General features: G+C 32.8%; 1 protein-coding gene across 1 annotated transcript in view; it reads left to right on the top strand.

Annotated features, from left to right (window-relative positions):
* The window catches only part of LOC111718319 (BMP-binding endothelial regulator protein), a 29,153-nt gene extending 18,647 nt beyond the window's left edge, over positions 1 to 10,506 (top strand). Inside the window, exons 2-6 of the mRNA XM_023493880.1 lie at positions 1,313 to 2,744; positions 2,842 to 2,935; positions 7,551 to 7,747; positions 8,378 to 8,575; positions 9,376 to 10,506. Coding sequence (XP_023349648.1) covers positions 1,524 to 2,744; positions 2,842 to 2,935; positions 7,551 to 7,747; positions 8,378 to 8,575; positions 9,376 to 10,116 — 2,451 coding nt within the window. The 5' untranslated portion in view covers positions 1,313 to 1,523 and the 3' untranslated portion in view covers positions 10,117 to 10,506. The remainder of the gene's footprint in view (positions 1 to 1,312; positions 2,745 to 2,841; positions 2,936 to 7,550; positions 7,748 to 8,377; positions 8,576 to 9,375) is intronic.
* Positions 10,507 to 19,009: the final 8,503 nt, after the last annotated feature.

The raw sequence follows: 19,009 nt of genomic DNA, 5'->3' as shown, positions 1-19,009 counted from the left end.
GGCATTCATAGAGATAAAGGTGGATGCAGGGGGATACAGGGGCATTCATAGAGATAAAGGTGGATGCAGGGGGATACAGGGGCATTCATAGAGATACAGGTGGATGCAGGGGGATACAGGGGCATTCATAGAGATACAGGTGAATGCAGGGGGATACAGGGGGATGCAGGGGATGCATGGGGATACTGGGGGATACTGGGGGATACTGGGGGATTCAGGGGCATACATGGTGATACAGGGGATACAGGCTGATACAGGTTGGATACTGTAGTGTAGTGTACAGGGAATACAGAAGATACAGGGGAATTCAGGGGGATACAGGGGGATATAGGGATATAAGCACATATAAGAATACTACGCATGAATTAGGAATACAGTCTTGCAGGGGTTACAGGATAAAAGTTGATGAAGGGATACAGAAGCACCATGCGGGATGCAAGAATATGTAAGAGATACAAGGGGAAATATGAGATACAGAAGATACAGGGGATATAGGAGATAAAGGGGATACAGGGGTTACAAGGAATACAAGGGATACAGGGGATACAGTGGATACAGGGGATACATTGGATACAGGGTATACACGGGATATATGGGATGCTATATGGAAAGAAAAAATTTCTCTGTTTGCTGAATATTATAATGTATAAATTAGATGTATAGATAATATATTAGTGTATATATTAGTGTATATATTATGTGTGTATTGGATAAGAATGGTTTAGCAAAAGACCAATCTTTCCAAAAATATTTGGAAATCTTCCAATTATTCAGGATTTTTTAAACTGCAGATGCCATAAAAAATGTTGCTGTCAGGACTTTTCATATTAGCAAGGAAGGGGGGGGGGGATGAGGAAAATTCTAAATCTGTAAATATTTGTATGTTTGTTTGTAGGTCCGATCATAAACCATGAACCCCTTTACCAATTTGCCTCAAATTTTGAATTGGGAACTGGGTAGAAGCAGGGGAATGTTCTTTAAATTGAGAAAGTGTGTTTTACAATTAATGTACAGTTTCTTATCTGAATTTAAGGGTTGCTTTGTTATTGCAACCTTTTTTCAGACACACAGATGGATTATTACTAAAAATAATCCATATCTTGTCCCCCTCCTCTCCCCCCTTCCCATCCTTTGGACTAATGAGAAAGTTAGAATCTTCACAAATAGCGCCCCGTCTCTACAGTCTAGTCAGTATGGCACCTCTGTGTATTCTATATCTAATCAACAATATTGGGCCCTTGGAATTTTTTAAGGGGCCAGGCCCTTTTATCAGCCCCTAACCAGGATCCGACTAAGCTTGATAATATTTCAGGCAAACATACTTTGATGAGACTCCGTGACAGTGTAGGAGAGAGGGTTACGGATTCCCCTGGAAGGAATGGGTTCCCGGGAGTTGATATCTCCGATGCCGCCAGGAATGGCGGTGGAGGGAGGGGGGCAACCGGCGCCAGCCCTGCTGTCACCACCAAACTTACAATCAGTTTATAGAGAACAGTGATGGTGAGAACATGCCATGGTGAAACATGTGGTTAATATTGGTTCTAAGCTTGAGTTTGGTGTCGGGATACAGTGACCTCAACGGTAGCAACGTGAGGTGTAGAGAGGAGGAGGGGGAAGAGGTTCATGTTCCTGGTATCACCAACATCAATCCCTGCTATACCTGCAGATGTCTCAACAGGATTGTTCAGTGCGAGGACGCGAGGAGGAAATGCCCCTCAACCTCCGGTTGCTACAACCTTGAGAAAAAACTACCCGGACAATGTTGTGAGAAATGTCAAGGCTGTGTTATCAATGGAACCCTGATTGGAAGTGGAAAAAGCTGGACGGATCCTCTTAATCCTTGCTCTCAGCTCACATGTTTCAGTGGAGTACTTACGGAGGAAAAGATACACTGTGACGCACACTGTAGTTCTCCTACTCCCCCTGGACCTGGAGAATGTTGTCCGTCATGCTCCTCCTGCAGGCTTCATGGACTGTCTCTAACGGATGGAGAAATCGCTCCTGATCCTGCAGATCCTTGCAGGGAGTGTCATTGTGTCCAGGGAAATATTGTCTGCCAAAGAAAGTCTTGTCCCGTCCTATCCTGTCCAACCCATCTTCAGACCACGCCCCCGGGACACTGTTGTCCTCAATGTCCCCGTGGAAGATTTATGTTTACTCCGAGGGACATGTGTTTGTTCCAAAGTAACCTGTACAGGAGAGAAGAGGTGTTCCAACCTGATACCTGCACATCATGCACCTGTTCCAAGGATCTAGTTCCAACCTGTTCCAGGTCTGGTTGTCTCCCAGCTCACACTCCTCCGTCCTGTACACACTCCGGAGCTGAACACCCACACGACACATCCTGGAGTTCAGATGATTGTAAAACCTGTAAATGTAATAAAGGAGTAGTAGAATGTACCCGGAGTGAGTGTCCGTCCTGTCCTCCTGGAACCCAACCCTCTCCACAACCCGGAGAATGTTGTCCAGCCTGCAGGAAGATTCCTAAACCTGCGGAGAAGGAAGGAGTCTGTACTGTGTTCGGAGATCCTCATTACAAAACCTTTGACGGACGAATCTATAACTTCCAAGGTTCCTGTAAATATCTCCTAACCAGAGATTGTTCCGAGGGAAGTGGCAACTCTAACTTTTCAATCAGGATTACGAATGATGCTCGGGATACAGTTGCATTCTCCTGGTTGAGAACTGTCACTGTTCGACTCGGAGATACTAAAGTGTCGCTGCTGCAAAGAATGAGAGTCAAGGAAAACAAATTTAAATCTTATTTTTTAAAATTATTAATTTTTGAATTAGAAACGCATTCTTCAAATAAAGGATATGAATAAATTTGGTTGGGTTCAGGTTGATGGGAAAAAGGTCAGCTTACCTTACATCAAACTCGGAGTTCTATCTGTGATGCAGGACGGATACAGGGTCATTCTCAGAACTAATGAAGGTAGGTTTAGATTAATCTTAAACTGAGATGAGATAGATAAAATAGAAATAAAGGATGTCATACGCCTTTGCGCGCACGAAATTTCTATTACGTTTGATCTGTAATTAAAATCCAGAAATTATATAAAGCGTAATGGACAAAAAAGTTTAAATCCCAAAATCCTAATCTTCATCAACGGATTTAAATGATTTCGAAAGTGAAGGCTCACTGGACTTTAAATATGACATCTTAGTCATCGTTTGATGTGTTTCATTTAGTAAAAAAAAAGTAATAATATTACATCACAATGAGAAGTTACATTTTGTTAGAAAACAAAAGGCTGTTTAGTGTTTATTAGATCTGATGAAAACTTAAGTTTTATTTATTAATTGACAGGTTTTAAGTTTAATATATTATATTATATTATGGGCACAAAGGAATTGAGTCTTTGCCACAAACTCTGCTTTTCTAGTCTCTATATCTTTGGAACCCAATGTCGTAAACTTTTGATATTTCAAACTTATATTTTTTTTTTTAACAGAAGTCGTAGTTTGAAATTTCAAAGGTATACGACATTGGAATCCAAAGATCTAGGAATTAGAATATTTGAGTTTGTGTCAAATACTCAATTCCTTTGAAAGGCATTTGTTTCTTTTTATCAAGTAGATATAGTTTTCATGTTTGCAAAATATTTTTTTTCCAAGAAAAATTCAAAGAATTATTTTGGATTGGACTAACATATATAAAATATGATCAACTTTGTTACCTCGTAGCTCCTTATAGGTTTGATTTTATACACAAGGTAACAAGGCAAATTTATCCAGTTACATTATAATTTTGTTCTATGCGGAAGCTCTTCAATAAGAGAAGTTATTATTGAAAAGAATTTAAAATCTTACGCGAATTTACTTTTCCTTGGCGTGTAAGAAAGATATAATTTAAGATATAAGAATTAATCAAATCTTAAAACATATAATATTTAACACATTTATTTCTTGAATTTACAGTTTTAATTTGATATATTTAGTGCCTATCAGTAAACCGGTCCCTTTATATAAACACATAGAATTATATATATTTGACATTTGTATTGAGTACCATGCACTTTGTTACTAGCTCCCATTCATTCTATTATTTAATCTTAAGCTTATCTCTGTGCGAATTTTAAATACCTGGCCTGGGGCAGCTAGGATGCAATCAATTTAGTTCAGATTTTGCCTTTTGATATCTTTATTTTCTCAACTAAACTGCTTTTTAGATTTATGTGGTTGCAAACAAAAAGCTTTTGTTAGTAAACAGCGATTTTCAAAATGCGTGAAATCAACAAATTTTATGAAAAATTTTCAATTTTGAGAATTTTTTATGCATATTTACATATTTCATGAACACTTTAATTTAAAAGTATCTGAAGAATATATTGTATATCTATATGCTACGATGTACATTTTCAGATTTGAAAGTTTGAATGATTTTCAGTTTTATTTTGAGAAGAAGATGATAATTGAATAATAATAATTTACTATTTTTCATCAGCCTTAGACCACAGCATTCAGATACCACTCCCCATAAACTAACATCTCTCCCCTCCCCACTCCCACCCCCCACACTCTCACCACTGTCCCCCCCTTCCTCTGCGCGCGCGCCTATGCTGTGCAACTAAATGTGAGATTTATGTGGTTATATTACATATCACTTTGTCAAATTTTAGTTCTTTTGTTTGTTTGGTTTCAACGCTAAGCGCCAAAGATTAAGGGTTATTTAGTTATCATTGAACTAAAATTGAGCAAAATTAGAGAAAAATTTGTCATTATAATTTGAAATGACCCTCTTGTAAATAATAACATTACCGAATATTTATTTGATAATTGTGGGGGTTTGATAGGATGTTTTTCATCTGTAGAAATGCAAATTCTAACTTGTCTCGACTCTTGACTAAAAGCGTAAAAATCCGCCGATCATTTTTAATTTTAAGATTTAAAACCAAAGACATATCGATGCTGCAATTATCAAAATTACGATAATTCGTTTTTTAAGCAGTTAATTTTAACTGTTTTTTTTAAATTGATCGAATGCACACACACAAAATAAAAATGTATGCTTATAATATACTTGTATCATATTGCACGTTGGGCTGAAATTGTAGAGTTTTTGCCACATATTTTACTTTTCAAATCTTAATTTTTATTTAAAACTTGAGATAAAAAGTATCAGTATTACATACATGATTTAAAAAAATTAAAATATTTTATTTGAATAATGGAGTCAAGTTTTCGACGCTAACTCAAATTTTCTAATCTCTATATTTGTGCAACCTGATGGTGTAAACCTTTGAAATTTTAAACTTATGTAATTATGGGACATTGAGTTGCAAAGATATAGGAATTAAACTCCTTTTCACCCTAGACACAGGATATTTTTTTTGACACCTTAGACACAGAAGATTTTGTTTGGACATCCAAGACACAAGATATTTTATTTGGACACCCTAGACACAAGATATTTTTGTTTGGACACCCTAGTCACATGACATTTGGTTTGGACACCCTAGACACAAGACGTTTTGTTTGGACACCCTAGTCACAAGAAATTTTGTTATTTTGTTTTGACACTCTAGACACAAGACATTTTGTTTGGAACCCTTGACTCAATAGACTTTGTTTGGACACCTTAGTCACAGTAGATTTTGTTTGGACACCCTAGAGACAATATATTTTTGTTTGGACCCCGTAGACACAGTAGGTTTTGTTTGAACACCCTAGACACAGTAGATTTATCAATGATTGATATTTTAAAAAATGTTTCTGATCAATCATCAGATAAATATAGAAGGCAGAAAACATAGAAGAAGAAACAGGTCTGCAAAATATGTCTAATGTAATGTATCACAACTATAAAATAAAATACATTTCAAGTTTCTTTATTTAATTATTTTCTTGGGTTTTAGGAATTTACAAAAAAAGTTTGTAAAACTTTTAGGTATTATTTACTTCCTTTTAATTCCTACTACTATACTTCCTTTAAATTCCTATTACTATACTTCCTTTTAATTGCTACTACTTACTTAGTAGATTTATCAATGATTGATATTTTAAAAAATGTTTCTGATCAATATAGAAGGAAGAAAACATAGAAGAAGAAACAGGTCTGCAAAATATTTCTAATGTAATGTATCACAACTATAAAATAAAATACATTTCAAGTTTCTTTATTTATTTATTTTCTTGGGTTTTAAGAATTTACAAAAAAAGTTTGTAAAACTTTTAGGTATTATTACTACTTCCTTGTAATTCCTACTACTTACTACTTCCTTGTAATTCCTACTACTTACAACTTCCTTCTAATTCCTACTACTTACTACATCCTTCTAATTCCTACTACTTACTACTTCCTTCTAATTCCTACTACTTACTACATCCTTCTAATTCCTACTACTCTACACTATAACTTACTTTTGCATTAATTCCGAAGTATATGCAAGAATTCATTATAGTATTTTTTTAAAATAAAAATACATTTTTACTGATCATTTAGAATAGAAATCCTGTTCTTTAGCATTTACCCACATTTCTTCTAATTCCATGGCAACAGAAATCAGAACTTCTTGATCAAATTTAAATAAAATATTTAACAAACAATTAAATAATGATTTTTTAATGGGAATACTATAAATATCACGATTCAAAAGTGTGTTTCAATTGTTTTAAACTCTTTAAAATAGAAAAATCTTTAATGTTAAAAAATCAGAATGTAATTTACAACATCTATTGTCGTTAATATATTTTAAAAAGAATAAACACTTGGGCGTTATAAGGGCGCATTGTTATACTGCAGTCGCACTCTTAAACCAAACACTTACTAATATACACATTCTCTGAAAAACGTTAAATTTAATTCTAGATTTGATTAAAATAATGTTGTTTCTTATCCAACAAATATAGACAAGGGGGAAGGGGGGGGGGAGACCGTGTCGTGTTAAGTTTAAAATATTAAACATGGTGAAATATTTGTGTAAGAAATATAATAAGTGTCCTGTATATAACAATTACTCTGTTACTTTCAACCAGTTTGAACGTACACTCACGCTAAACTCAGTTCACCGTGCACTCACGCTAAACTAAGTTCACCGTGCACTCACGCTAAACTAAGTTCACCGTACACTCACGCTAAACTCAGCTCACGGTACACTCACGCTAAACTCAACTCACTGTGCACTCAAGCTAAAGTAAAGGAACTGAGTTTTTGCCACAAACTCAACTATTCTTATCCCTATATCTTGGCAACCCAATGTGGTAGACCTTAGATATTTCAAACTATTTATTCTGATAGATCAAATAATTTAAGTTTGAAATTTCAAAGGTTTATATTCACTGATTGCAGAGATATAGAAATAAGAAAATTTGAGGTTGTGGCAAAAACTCAATTCCTTTCACGTAAGATTGAAGTCCTTTATGTTTTCATTAATTGCTTCTCTTATTAAATAGGAATTGAGAAGATAATAAATGTGTAAAATTAGAAAAACTAGAGGAGCTACTAGGTCACAAAGTAATCCATGTAAAGATGCATAAATTTAGCCTTCTCTTTTTTTCTAGTTGAAGACTGTAGTAAAAGATTAATTTATTATTATTTATATTTCCAGGTGCTAGAATTCTCTGGGACGGAGTAAGTTTCCTTGAGTTGACTGTACCTGCTCGAATGGCCGGCCTGATGTGCGGCCTCTGCGGAAACTTTAACGGAGACAGAACTGACGATTTGATTGGCCGGCATGGGTCGCTGCTCAGCTCGGGACAGGAGTTTGGAAACAGCTGGAGGGTCGGGGGGAAGAAAGCCTGCTCGGTAAGTTGGATTTTTATAAAAATTAGCCATTTATAAAATCTGAATCTTTTTAAATTTTGACATTAATCCCAGGAGGGGTCGCTATTAGATCAAATAATGTAAGTTTGAAATATCAAAGGTTTACATCATAAGGTTGCAAAGATGTAGATTTTACAAAAACTGAATTTGTGGCAAAGACTCAATTCCTTAGCATTGCAAAATTATTGACAATTTTTTTTCTTAAACAATTCTAAGCTTAGATACTTTGTTATGAAACGGCGTTATAATCAATGAATCTATGTCAAGCTATGCAAGGGTTGAAATTAAACAAACTATTTCAAATTTATCGCCATCATTATTTTACTCCCAGAGGGTAGCAAGGACATTAAAAAACAAACAAACAAAAAATCTAAAGATTTCAGGGTTCCGCGCAGTTAGACAAATTATTCACTACACTACACCTTTAAATTGTTGCCAGACCTTTCTCTTTCTTATAACTTTCCCACTTTTAATCATTACAAACTTTATTTTTTGCAACGATAATCATAATATGAACAATGTATAAGGATAATAAAGATAATAAACAACAAAATTCAAAAGAAAAATTATCAATAAAATTTCTTTTATTTAAAATCATCATTTTAATTGTAGGTTCTACCTCGAGATGTCCCTGCCCAGCCTCCACCCTGTAAACAGAACTGGGACGCAAATATCCGTTCTAGTAAACATTGTGCAGCGATCAAATCTCCGGTATTCCAACCCTGCCATGCCAGGATTCATCCGGAGTTCTACTTCAAGGCATGCAGGATTGATATGTGTGAGTGCCCAGGCACTCAGTGCCACTGCGAGGTAACCTTCTCGACTTTATAGCGCATTTTATTTTACGAGATGGATCCAATGATTGTCAAACGACTTAACCAATCAGAATTCAAGGATGTCATTCAGTAAGTCTTCAACATATTTTTATTGCTGAGAATTATAATGAAAAAAGGAAAAATATGAAAAAAAATAAATCTTAGCTCTTTGGAATAATAGTTATTTCTTAATTTAAAACGTCCGCAACTTTTTACTAATTGTAAACTAAACACTAAATTTTAATTTTTTTTTGATTTTCTTAATTTACATTCTTTCAATTGTCGGCAGACGACTGCTGTTTCTTAATGAAATTTTAATATATTCCTTTCCAATTAATTAAATTTAAAAGGTTCTTTCCCCCGCCCCCTCACGTCTACTAATCTATTTAAATATCTAGCATACTGGACACAAGAAAGGAAACGCCCAATTTTCTCAAATCTTATGAAAATCCCGGTCTTTTTTCTTAACGTAATGTATTCACAATTAAACATATGTATTTCTCTAACAACTGTTGCACAAAATACACTGTAATTCAGCAGCAGAACAAAAGGAATTTCTATCTTTTACAGAACGTATTTATATTCCGTAACATAAAAGAAATTAAGCTTTCGCCACAGATTTTGTTTAACTTTAAGATATCAGGTTGCAAAAAGAGATCACAAAATTTAAGTTTGTGGCAAAAATATTAGATTGGTTATAATTATTATCTTTAAAGATTAAAATTCCCATATGGGTACGTCTATGTTTCTAAACTTATCTTTCTTTATTCTGGTTGTGAACCGTTATTACTCTAGGTGCTGACAGCCTATGCACGAGAATGTGAACGAGCTGGGGTTCGTATCCCTGGGTGGAGAGAACCAACCGGGTGCAGGAACATGATCCCCTTCAAGTACTCCGGGGAGCACTTCTACAGCGGGGAGATGTCCTCCACCAGTCAGGCAAATTCTACCAGGAACGAGGTCCTTAACCTCGAGGGCGGAGAGGTCTTTGACGACGACCTGGATGCCCTTGACCTGTCACGAATAGGAATGAGCCAACCAGCCTACAGGGTAGAACCGGAAATAAAAATTTCTAAGCAGAAAAAAAGAAAAAGACAAATGAGAAGGTTAAGAAGGATGGAACGGAAAAGAGAAAGAGAACTAAAAAGAAAGCAGAAGAAAGAAAAAGAGGACGGATCTAGGAAATCCTTGGTCGGTCTTCGGAACAAAATGGTTGTAAAACGGGTTGAGGGGGATAAAAAGAAACTGGATTGGGGTGGGAGCAGGGAGAAGGCCCGTCCTCCATTTGAGTTCCTCCTCCATGCCGAGGAGGACGAAAGACAAAGTCGCGAGGTTGAATACTCCGACGAGGATCAAATAGACAAAACAGAGCTGAGCTCTTTTCAGTTAAAAATGCACAATATAGATTACAGTGAACTGCCTAATAGCAAAGGCCGGACTCCAATACCGTTAATGGAAAGTGATTTTTTAGAGCGCAGCGCAGAGGCCGCGGATATTCACAGGAAAAATTGGAAACGAAGACGAAGTATTAATTGATTAATTGCGCTCGTCAGTCCATTGTGATATAATCTTATAGTCTTCAACTTATTCACAAAATCAATAATTGTACCTTATTTTTATTAAATTTTGGTCGTCACCAGTTTTAGGCTTTCTTTTTTGCCAATAAAAATTAGTGTCTCCCTAAGAGGGAGCTCTCAAATATCAAAATAGTTTTACAACAAATAGCAATTTAACTGTGTAAAGAGTAATATTTTTCAGCTTGCCATGTTCATTTTCATTGTTACCCAACAACTTTTTTTGACCGTTTTTAACTTGTTTATTATGATTTGTAAAAAAGATGTTAAAATTATGAATATTATCTGCCATTTAAAATGCCATATTCTCAATGTATGTTTAAAAATAAATTTATGTTGCGTGTTGACTGATTTCAGGTTTTTTACTAATTAAATAACCATGATGTTGTTCAAAATATTGAGGAAAATGGTTGAAAACTAATTTATTGGCCTAGCTCCAGAGAACATTAGATAACGTAGGTGTTTGTGTTGGGCTTGGGATAAGGGAGAGGGGGAAGGTGACAGGGGGGGGGGGAGGTTAAAGAACGAAATACTAAAAGTACAGATTAAAGATAATAAAAGGTCAGTCAATATATATTGGCAACTTTAAATCCCCTAAATAAGTTTAACTTTCTCTCTCTTAGCGCCAACTTAATCCTTTCATTTAAAAGTTTTTTTTCCGTTTCGACGCAATAAGAAAATTTAGTTGAAAATGGCTAAATGGAGATTTGAAAAAATTTCAGTATAAATTTTGTTAACATACTTTATCAGAATCTGTTAGGTTTTTTTTCAAATTACTTCTCCAAAACTGAAACAAGAAAAATACCGTTATTATATCAAAATATTCAAATCACTGACAATACAAAGGAATTGAGCCTCTGCCACAAACTCGAATTTTCTTTGATACTTCAATTTTTGATAATTTAATCTAAGAGAATTCCTAGTTTGAAATATCTAAGATCTAAGACATTGGGTCAAAAAGATATTGGGATTTGAAAATCAGAGTTTTTGGCAAAGACTGAATTCCTTTGGAAAGGAGAGTGTTATCTTACCAGTCTCATCAGTTCGTGGATAATATGTTCATGCATGTGTCAAATTAATGTCGTACATTCAAATGAGATTTGGAAGGATTTAAGACAAAATGGGTTTTGCTTAAAAAATAATAAAAAAAAATCAAATCAAAATTAAATTAATTTTTTTTTTTAAATTCTTGATGGATTTTGTTTGAAAAGAATAAAAAATTAAATTAAAATTAAATTAAATTTTTTGAAAATCAAAATGGGGTTTTGTTTAAAAAAGAATAAAAAGAATGAAGTTAAAATTAAATTGAATTTTTTAAAATCAAAATGGGTATTTGTTGAAAAAAGGTATAAAAAGATATTAAATTAAATTTGTTTAACATCAAAATTGGGTTTCGTTTAAAAAAGAATAAAAAAATGAAATTAAAATTAAATTAATTTTTTTTGAATCAAGAATTATACCTTTCTAAAAGAAAGGAATGGTACATGGTGTCGCAATAAAATTTAGTTTTAATAAAAACCAGAATGCTGTGACTTCTTCTTAAATTATATTTCGGCATCGAATTTTGGACAACTTGAATAATAATCATAAAGTATAAACTATCCGCTGTCCTGGAATTTTCAAACTAAATATGGGTTGTCTGTGTGTGTGTTCTTAAAGTTACCGAAGATTTAGATTGAAATTTAGTTATTGATTCCGATTCTTTCAAAAAAAAAATATATTATTATAATTTTGAAGATAAGTGGGAGCCCGGAGCGACGACTTACGCCACAAAAAATATTAAATATTATTTTCTTTTCTCTAATTTGTGATTTTTATGAGGACACCCTGTAGACCACCCAAGATGTATGTAACTCCTCCTGTAAGCCTGGTTTAATGACTGTAAATGATAGGGAACTGTGTGAGACACTGAAAGAATATACAGAATATACCGATATTTAACTATTTTCAAATATCTATATATCTATATATATATATATATATATATGGATTAAAAACATCAGAAAACCATTTTTATTCGTTTAATCTTTGCCCCAAGAGAGTTATTTCAATTCAATATTGTGTTTCCTAAAGAGACCCTCCATGCATAGGAAGATGATCCTCCACGATTCACAACGCTGCCCTTTAAACCTTCGTCTCATCAAAATTAGGGAAGTATCATCATTTTTCTGGCTCGAAAAAAATGTTTCATTAAAACAATTTATTCTTGTTTCCGTAGCAAGAAATCCGCAAGTCACTTTTACAGAGAACCCGCAATTTAAATAACCAATGTTCGAAAGAGAGAACATGGATATTTCATTCATCATTGATGAAACAAAGGTTTTAGGGTACCCCTGGGAATCGAACATGACATTCTATAAATACAAGATCACTTGAAATAGAAAAACGTTTAATTTCCGTTACATAGGATAAGGGTAAATCATTACAAAGTATCGGGAAATATATCAATGCTAATTACATTTTTACTGAAAACTATGTATTTTGTTTTTGATTTGATATACATTTGAGCTAAAAGTTTTAATGAAAATCATTTATAGATTGATGCGTAGAAGCATACTGCAGTTAAAAATTGATAAATGCAAGGTTAACTCATGTCAGATTTTTTACACTTTTATTATTCTTTTTTATTATTGCAGCATCAGACAAATTTTAAAAGATTTGAAGATTTGAGGAAAGCGTCAAGATTCCTGGAACATGATGTTACATGTAAGTTCCTCATCATAATGTTCATGTTTATACTCAAGAGTGGCTTAAAAAAATAACAATTTAATTTGAATAAATAACAAATTTTTTGATGTAAGATTTTTAGGGATTTTCTTCTTAGATGAACTAGTATTTAACTAACAGTTATTTCTTAAAAAAAATCTTGCATTTAAATTTAGACAAGCCCTAGTTCGGAGGCCTTATCTAAGAACGTAAAATAAACAAAAGTACGTACTCTAAAAAATTCTACTAAAGACATTGATTTTTTATGTTTGTGAAGAAACCTTTTGTCAAATTAAAACCATACGGTTTGTTATTTGTAACATTAACTAACCTACTGTATTAACAACAAACCAACTGTATTAACAACTATCCAACTGTATTAACAACAAACCAACTGTATTAACAACAAACCAACTATATTTACAACTAACCTACTGTATTAACAACAAACCAACTGTATTAACAACAAACCAACTATATTTACAACAAACCAACTATATTTACAACTAACCAACTATATTTACAACTAACCAACTATATTTACAACTAACCAACTATATTTACAACTAACCAACTATATTTACAACTAACCAACTATATTTACAACTAACCAACTATATTTACAACTAACCAACTATATTTACAACTATCCAACTATATTTACAACAAACCAACTATATTTACAACAAATCAACTATATTTACAACTAACCAACTATATTTAGAACTAACCGACTATATTTACAACTAACCAACTATATTTACAACTAACCAACAATATTTACAACTAACCAACTATATTTACAACAAACCAACTATATTTACAACTAACCAACTATATTTACAACTAACCAACTCTTCTAACACCTAACCAACTGTACTAACAACTAACCAACTGTACTAACAACTAATCAACTATATTAACAACTAACCAACTGTACTAACAACTACCCAACTTTACTAACAACTAACCAACTGTACTAACAACTAACCAGGTGTACTAAAACTACCCAACTGTACCAACAACTAACCAACTATATAAACAACTACCCAACAATATTAACAACCAACCAACTGTAATAACAACTAACCAACTGTACTAACAACTAACCAAGTGTACTAAAACTACCCAACTGTACCAACAATTAACCAACTATATAAACAACTACCCAACAATATTAACAACTAACCAACTGTAATAACAACTAACTAACTGTACTAACAAGTAACCAACTGTGCTAACAGCTTAACAACTGTACTAACAACTACAAAACTGAACTAACAACTAACCAACTGTACTAACAACTAACAAGCTACTACCCAACTATATTAATAACTAATCAACTATATCAACAATTAACCAACTGTGTCAACCAGCAACATAAACAACTAACCGACTGTATTGTAAACAGCATAAATATGTAAAAGGCCTATTTAAAGTCAGAACCGTTAGGACACTTTAAATAACAATGCTCATCGGTAATCTTGGGACTCTTTTATATGTGTTTATATTATCTCCATTGATCCTGGGATGTTCTCTTTTATATGTGTTTATAATATCTCCATTGATCCTGGGACTCGTTTATATGTGTTTATATTATCTCCATTGATCCTGGGATGTTCTCTTTTATATGTCTTTATATTTTCTCCATTGATCCTGGGATGTTCTCTTTTATATGTGTTTATATTATCTCCATTGATCCTGGGAATTTCTCTTTTATATGTGTTTACATTATCTCCATTGATCCTAAGATGTTCTCTTTTATATATGTTTATATTATCTACATTGATCTTGAGATGTTCTCTTTGATATGTGTTTATATTATCTTCATTGATCCTGAGATGTTCTTTTTTATTTGTGTTTATATTATCTCCATTGATCCTGAGATGTTCTCTTTTATATGTGTTCATATAATCTCCATTGATCCTGAGATGTTCTCTTTTATATGTGTTTATATTATCTCCATTGATCCTGAGATGTTCTCTTTTATATGTGTTTATACTATCTTCATTGATCCAGAGATGTTCTCTTTTATAGGTGTTCATATTATCTCCATTGATCCTGGGATTTTCTCTTTTATATGTGTTTATATCATCTCCACTAATCCTGGAACTCTCTCTTTTATATGTGTTTATATTATCTTCATTAATCCTGGGACTCTCTCTTTTATAGTTTATATGTTCTCCATTAATCCTAGGTCTCTCTCTTTTATGTGTTTACATTATCTCCATTAATCCTGGAATTTTCTCTTTTATATGTGTTTATATTATCTCCATTAATCCTGTGACTCTCTCTTTAATATGTGTTTATATTATCTCCATTAATCCTGGAATTCTCTTTTTTATATGTGTTTACATTATCTCCATTAATCCTGGGACTCTCTCTTTTATATGTGTTTATATTATCTCCATTAATCGTGGGGCTCTCTCTCTTTTATAGTTTATATTATCTCCATTAATCCTGGGACTCTTTCTTTTATATGTGTTTATATTATCTTCATTAATCCTGGGACTCTCTCTTTTATAGTTTATATTTTCTCCATTAATCCTAGGTCTCTCTCTTTTATGTGTTTATATTATCTCCATTAATCCTTGAATTCTCTCTTTTATATGTGTTCATATTATCTCCATTAATCCTGGGACTCTCTCTTTTATATGTGTTTATATTATCTCTATTATTCAATTAATGTGTTTGCTAATTTTAAAATGTTGCAAGTTTAAACATTTCCTAGATTTACGCAAACGACGAAAGATGAAGTTTGAACATTTTATTTTCATAAATATTTATTGCGCTTCAAAAATATTATTTCACTATTACACAAGAGTATGATTTATTGAAAACATAAATAAGTAGTACTTTTGAGACATAAGGTATTCTCCTTATCGTTAACATTTTTCTTTCTTTCTTGTATGTTTGGATTTTTTTTTGTTTATTTTCCTTTTTTGAACCCATTCAACTCATTAATTTTTCTGTTATTTTTTTTCTTCTCTATTCTGTTTTATTATTTATTTACCATTTTATCCTGTTTCTTTTTCATCTGTGCCTAGTGTTCCAAAGTTTTGCATGACTTCACGCAACATTTGATCAGAATTTTGCCAAATACTCTTTTTAAGAAACTATCGCGTTGTAGTTTTAAAATGGCTAGGCCGGGCTATAGAAATGTTGAAATGAGTTGAAAATGTAAAAACGATGGTTTGAGATGCTTCAAAGTTGACCTAGTCGAGAAAATTGAGGCTTAGTTTGTATTGCTTTCTGGATCTTTGTGTCTTTTATTAAGTGTTTTCTCTCTTTCATGTTCTCATATTTTTTTTAAATTTTACTTTGTTTTATTTAACCCTATACAGGGGTTTGAATCTATGTATAGCCTGGGGGGGGGTTGCCCCCATAGAAAAAGGCCTTAGAGAATAGGTATAGGGTTTAAATGCATGTTCATAGCCCAATTTTTCATGGCCAGCTCAAAGAATTTTTTTTTAATAGTTTGGTTGCTAGGGAGGATGGAAAAAATGCCTAAAAAAGGGTAAAAAAAATGAAAAAACTCGTTTTTGTTTTAAACAAATATCAAATGTGACACATATGTTTCTACATGCATTTTTCAAGGGTTTTTCAAAAATATAGTTTTTAGATCTGTAGCTTTAGTCACAAATAAAGTTATGGGCTAATTTAGATTTTTTTCACAGACCGGACTTTTTTCCGCCCTTTACCCTACCCTATAAATAAAAATAAATATAAATTAACAAAAAAACCTGTAAATTACTATTCATTAAAAGTCACAAAAATTCACGGTGATAGTGTCCAAAATGAGAGCGCTAGGACAAAAAAAACTACAGGCGCCCCCAGCCTGTTAATTACTCTTTGATCTACTTTTTATGTGATTTAGTCTTTTTTAGTCTTTTTCCCAAAACCGTCAGTTTCATGTAATCTTGCTTAACTTCTTCTGCTATTTGATTTTTATTATTTTTTTTTTATTTTTTCGTATTCTTGTTGTTTGCCACTTTTTCTCTCTGTTTCGGTCTTCTTTTGCACTTTTCTTATAACGCATGTGTTTTTAAACTTTTATCCATTTAGATTTTATGAATGAAGCATTAGCAATATCTTAATTTTAATCCCGAACTTGATGATTTACTTATATGCACTATACTGTTAGAAGATACAGGGCTAACCAGACAGATTTAGAGACGTTATACATTGTAAGTTTTTATTTACTTTTATCCCACAGTTTGTTAGCTGCAGTTACAAGATTATATTTTGAAATTGAAAATATTATTTAATTTACAATTCGCCATTTCGAGTCGTCATTAATACCTCATTCTTTGTGATTAATCCTGTATCTATATAAAACGGAAACTTTTTATTTCTCAACATTTTACTAGAAAACACGTATAATTTTGCATGCTTTTGATATTTATGGGAACTAAGCTTTTAGGGCGCTTAGCAATCATCTTCTATATCAACTTTTAATCGTGGCTTCTCATTGTACAGTATATAAAAAAGGTTTGTGGATTTCATAATATTTTTTCGAGAATTTTCAAAACTTTACAAAAATAAAAAACTTTGAAACACAAATTTTTGGAAATTTAATCATTCACAAACCTTCCCTGGGGTCACGTGAGGTCCACACAAATTTTGGGCCCGATCAGTTCAGCTATTTTGACGTTAATTTTTGTAATGTTTTTTATTCCCCTATAAATTTTGGATTTCTAAGCATTTAACAAATATCAAATTTTTGGTGGTGTACTTTTTTCTCCTGCATACTTAAGCTGCTGTTTCTGTATTGTACGAATAAGTGCAAATGTTATGGCACGACAATTTAGTTGTAAATAATCTTGTCCAAATACCATTAGTGCAGGATAAGAGAACTTTAATTTTATTGAATTTTGCTAATCTTTTCGAAAATCTGTATATTGGTTCGACCTATCTATCTGTCTATCTATCCATCTATCAATATATCTATCTATTCATCTATCTATCTAGCGCTTTAGGTATCTAGAAATCTGCATCCTTCTGATAGTAATGCTCTAGTGATCTAGTGATCTAGTGATCTAGTGATCTAGTGATCTAGTGATCAAGTGATTTAGTGATCAAGTGATTTTGTGATCTAGAGATCTGGCGATCTAATATCCTAAAATTTGATAATCTCTTTCCCAGAAATGTTTTTTTTCTTCAGGTTTTCCTTGAATCTACTAAATTGTTGCATGAACAAAAAAGTTTAGGTTTTGGCCGGCATCATTTACTTTTAATAGAGTTAAGCCGAGAATTATTCGACATTTATTTGACAGAGCGGTATAGTCCTGATATGGAGTCTTTATGCCTGAAATTGGGAATTATGTTAACTCAAATATCTGTTGTATACTGTATCCTGTATTTGGTTTAAAGAGACTGCCAGCGTACTTCAAGTGACCATCTCCATGCAAAGATGGCAATGCCTAATTTACAACAGTACTCTCAAACTGACTCGAACAAAATGTATTCTTCTGTGAGTTTCTACATTTGCTTTTTAAAAGCAATAATTGCTCAAGTCACTTGATCGCATGAGAAACCGCAAATAAAAATAAACAATTCAAATATTAATATCCAATTAAACTTGATTCAACAAATATTTTAAAGGTACCGTTGTTAATGGGCATTGTTATATTTGTATGGAGGGTCACTTAAAATTACGATTACAGTCCCTTTAAACTCGAGAGATGGAAGTTTCGGACATGATATTTCAATAATCAAACAAAATAATATTTGAAAATGTGAAACACTAGGTTAAAATGCACTGTATCTAATTTAATATTTGTGTTAACGTTTGATAGCATAACTAAGGAATTTAGTCTTTGCCACAAACTATAACTTTTTAATCCCTATATCTTTACAACCTGATAGGTTATTTGATCCAATATAATTTAAAGTTTGACATATCAAAATTCTACTACATTGGGTTGCAAAGATATAAGGATAAGAATTTGTGGCAAAGACTCAATTTTGAATTTAACGATTTAACTTAGTTTCTAATTCTTGAAAATTTGATATGTTCAAAAACTGCGACCTCTAAATTATTTAAGGAATTTGGACAAACCAGGATTCTAATACGGATCTTTATACCTTTGTGTGCTACTTCATGCAAGGTACTAATGCAAGGAAAGTTTTTTCAGAGGTGTACGCAT

This window comes from Eurytemora carolleeae, unplaced genomic scaffold (assembly GCF_000591075.1).
Source record: "Eurytemora carolleeae unplaced genomic scaffold, Eaff_2.0 scaffold60, whole genome shotgun sequence".
Taxonomy (NCBI): domain Eukaryota; kingdom Metazoa; phylum Arthropoda; class Copepoda; order Calanoida; family Temoridae; genus Eurytemora; species Eurytemora carolleeae.
Note: the sequence above shows the minus strand (reverse complement) of the source record. Positions and strands in the feature narration are given on the sequence as shown.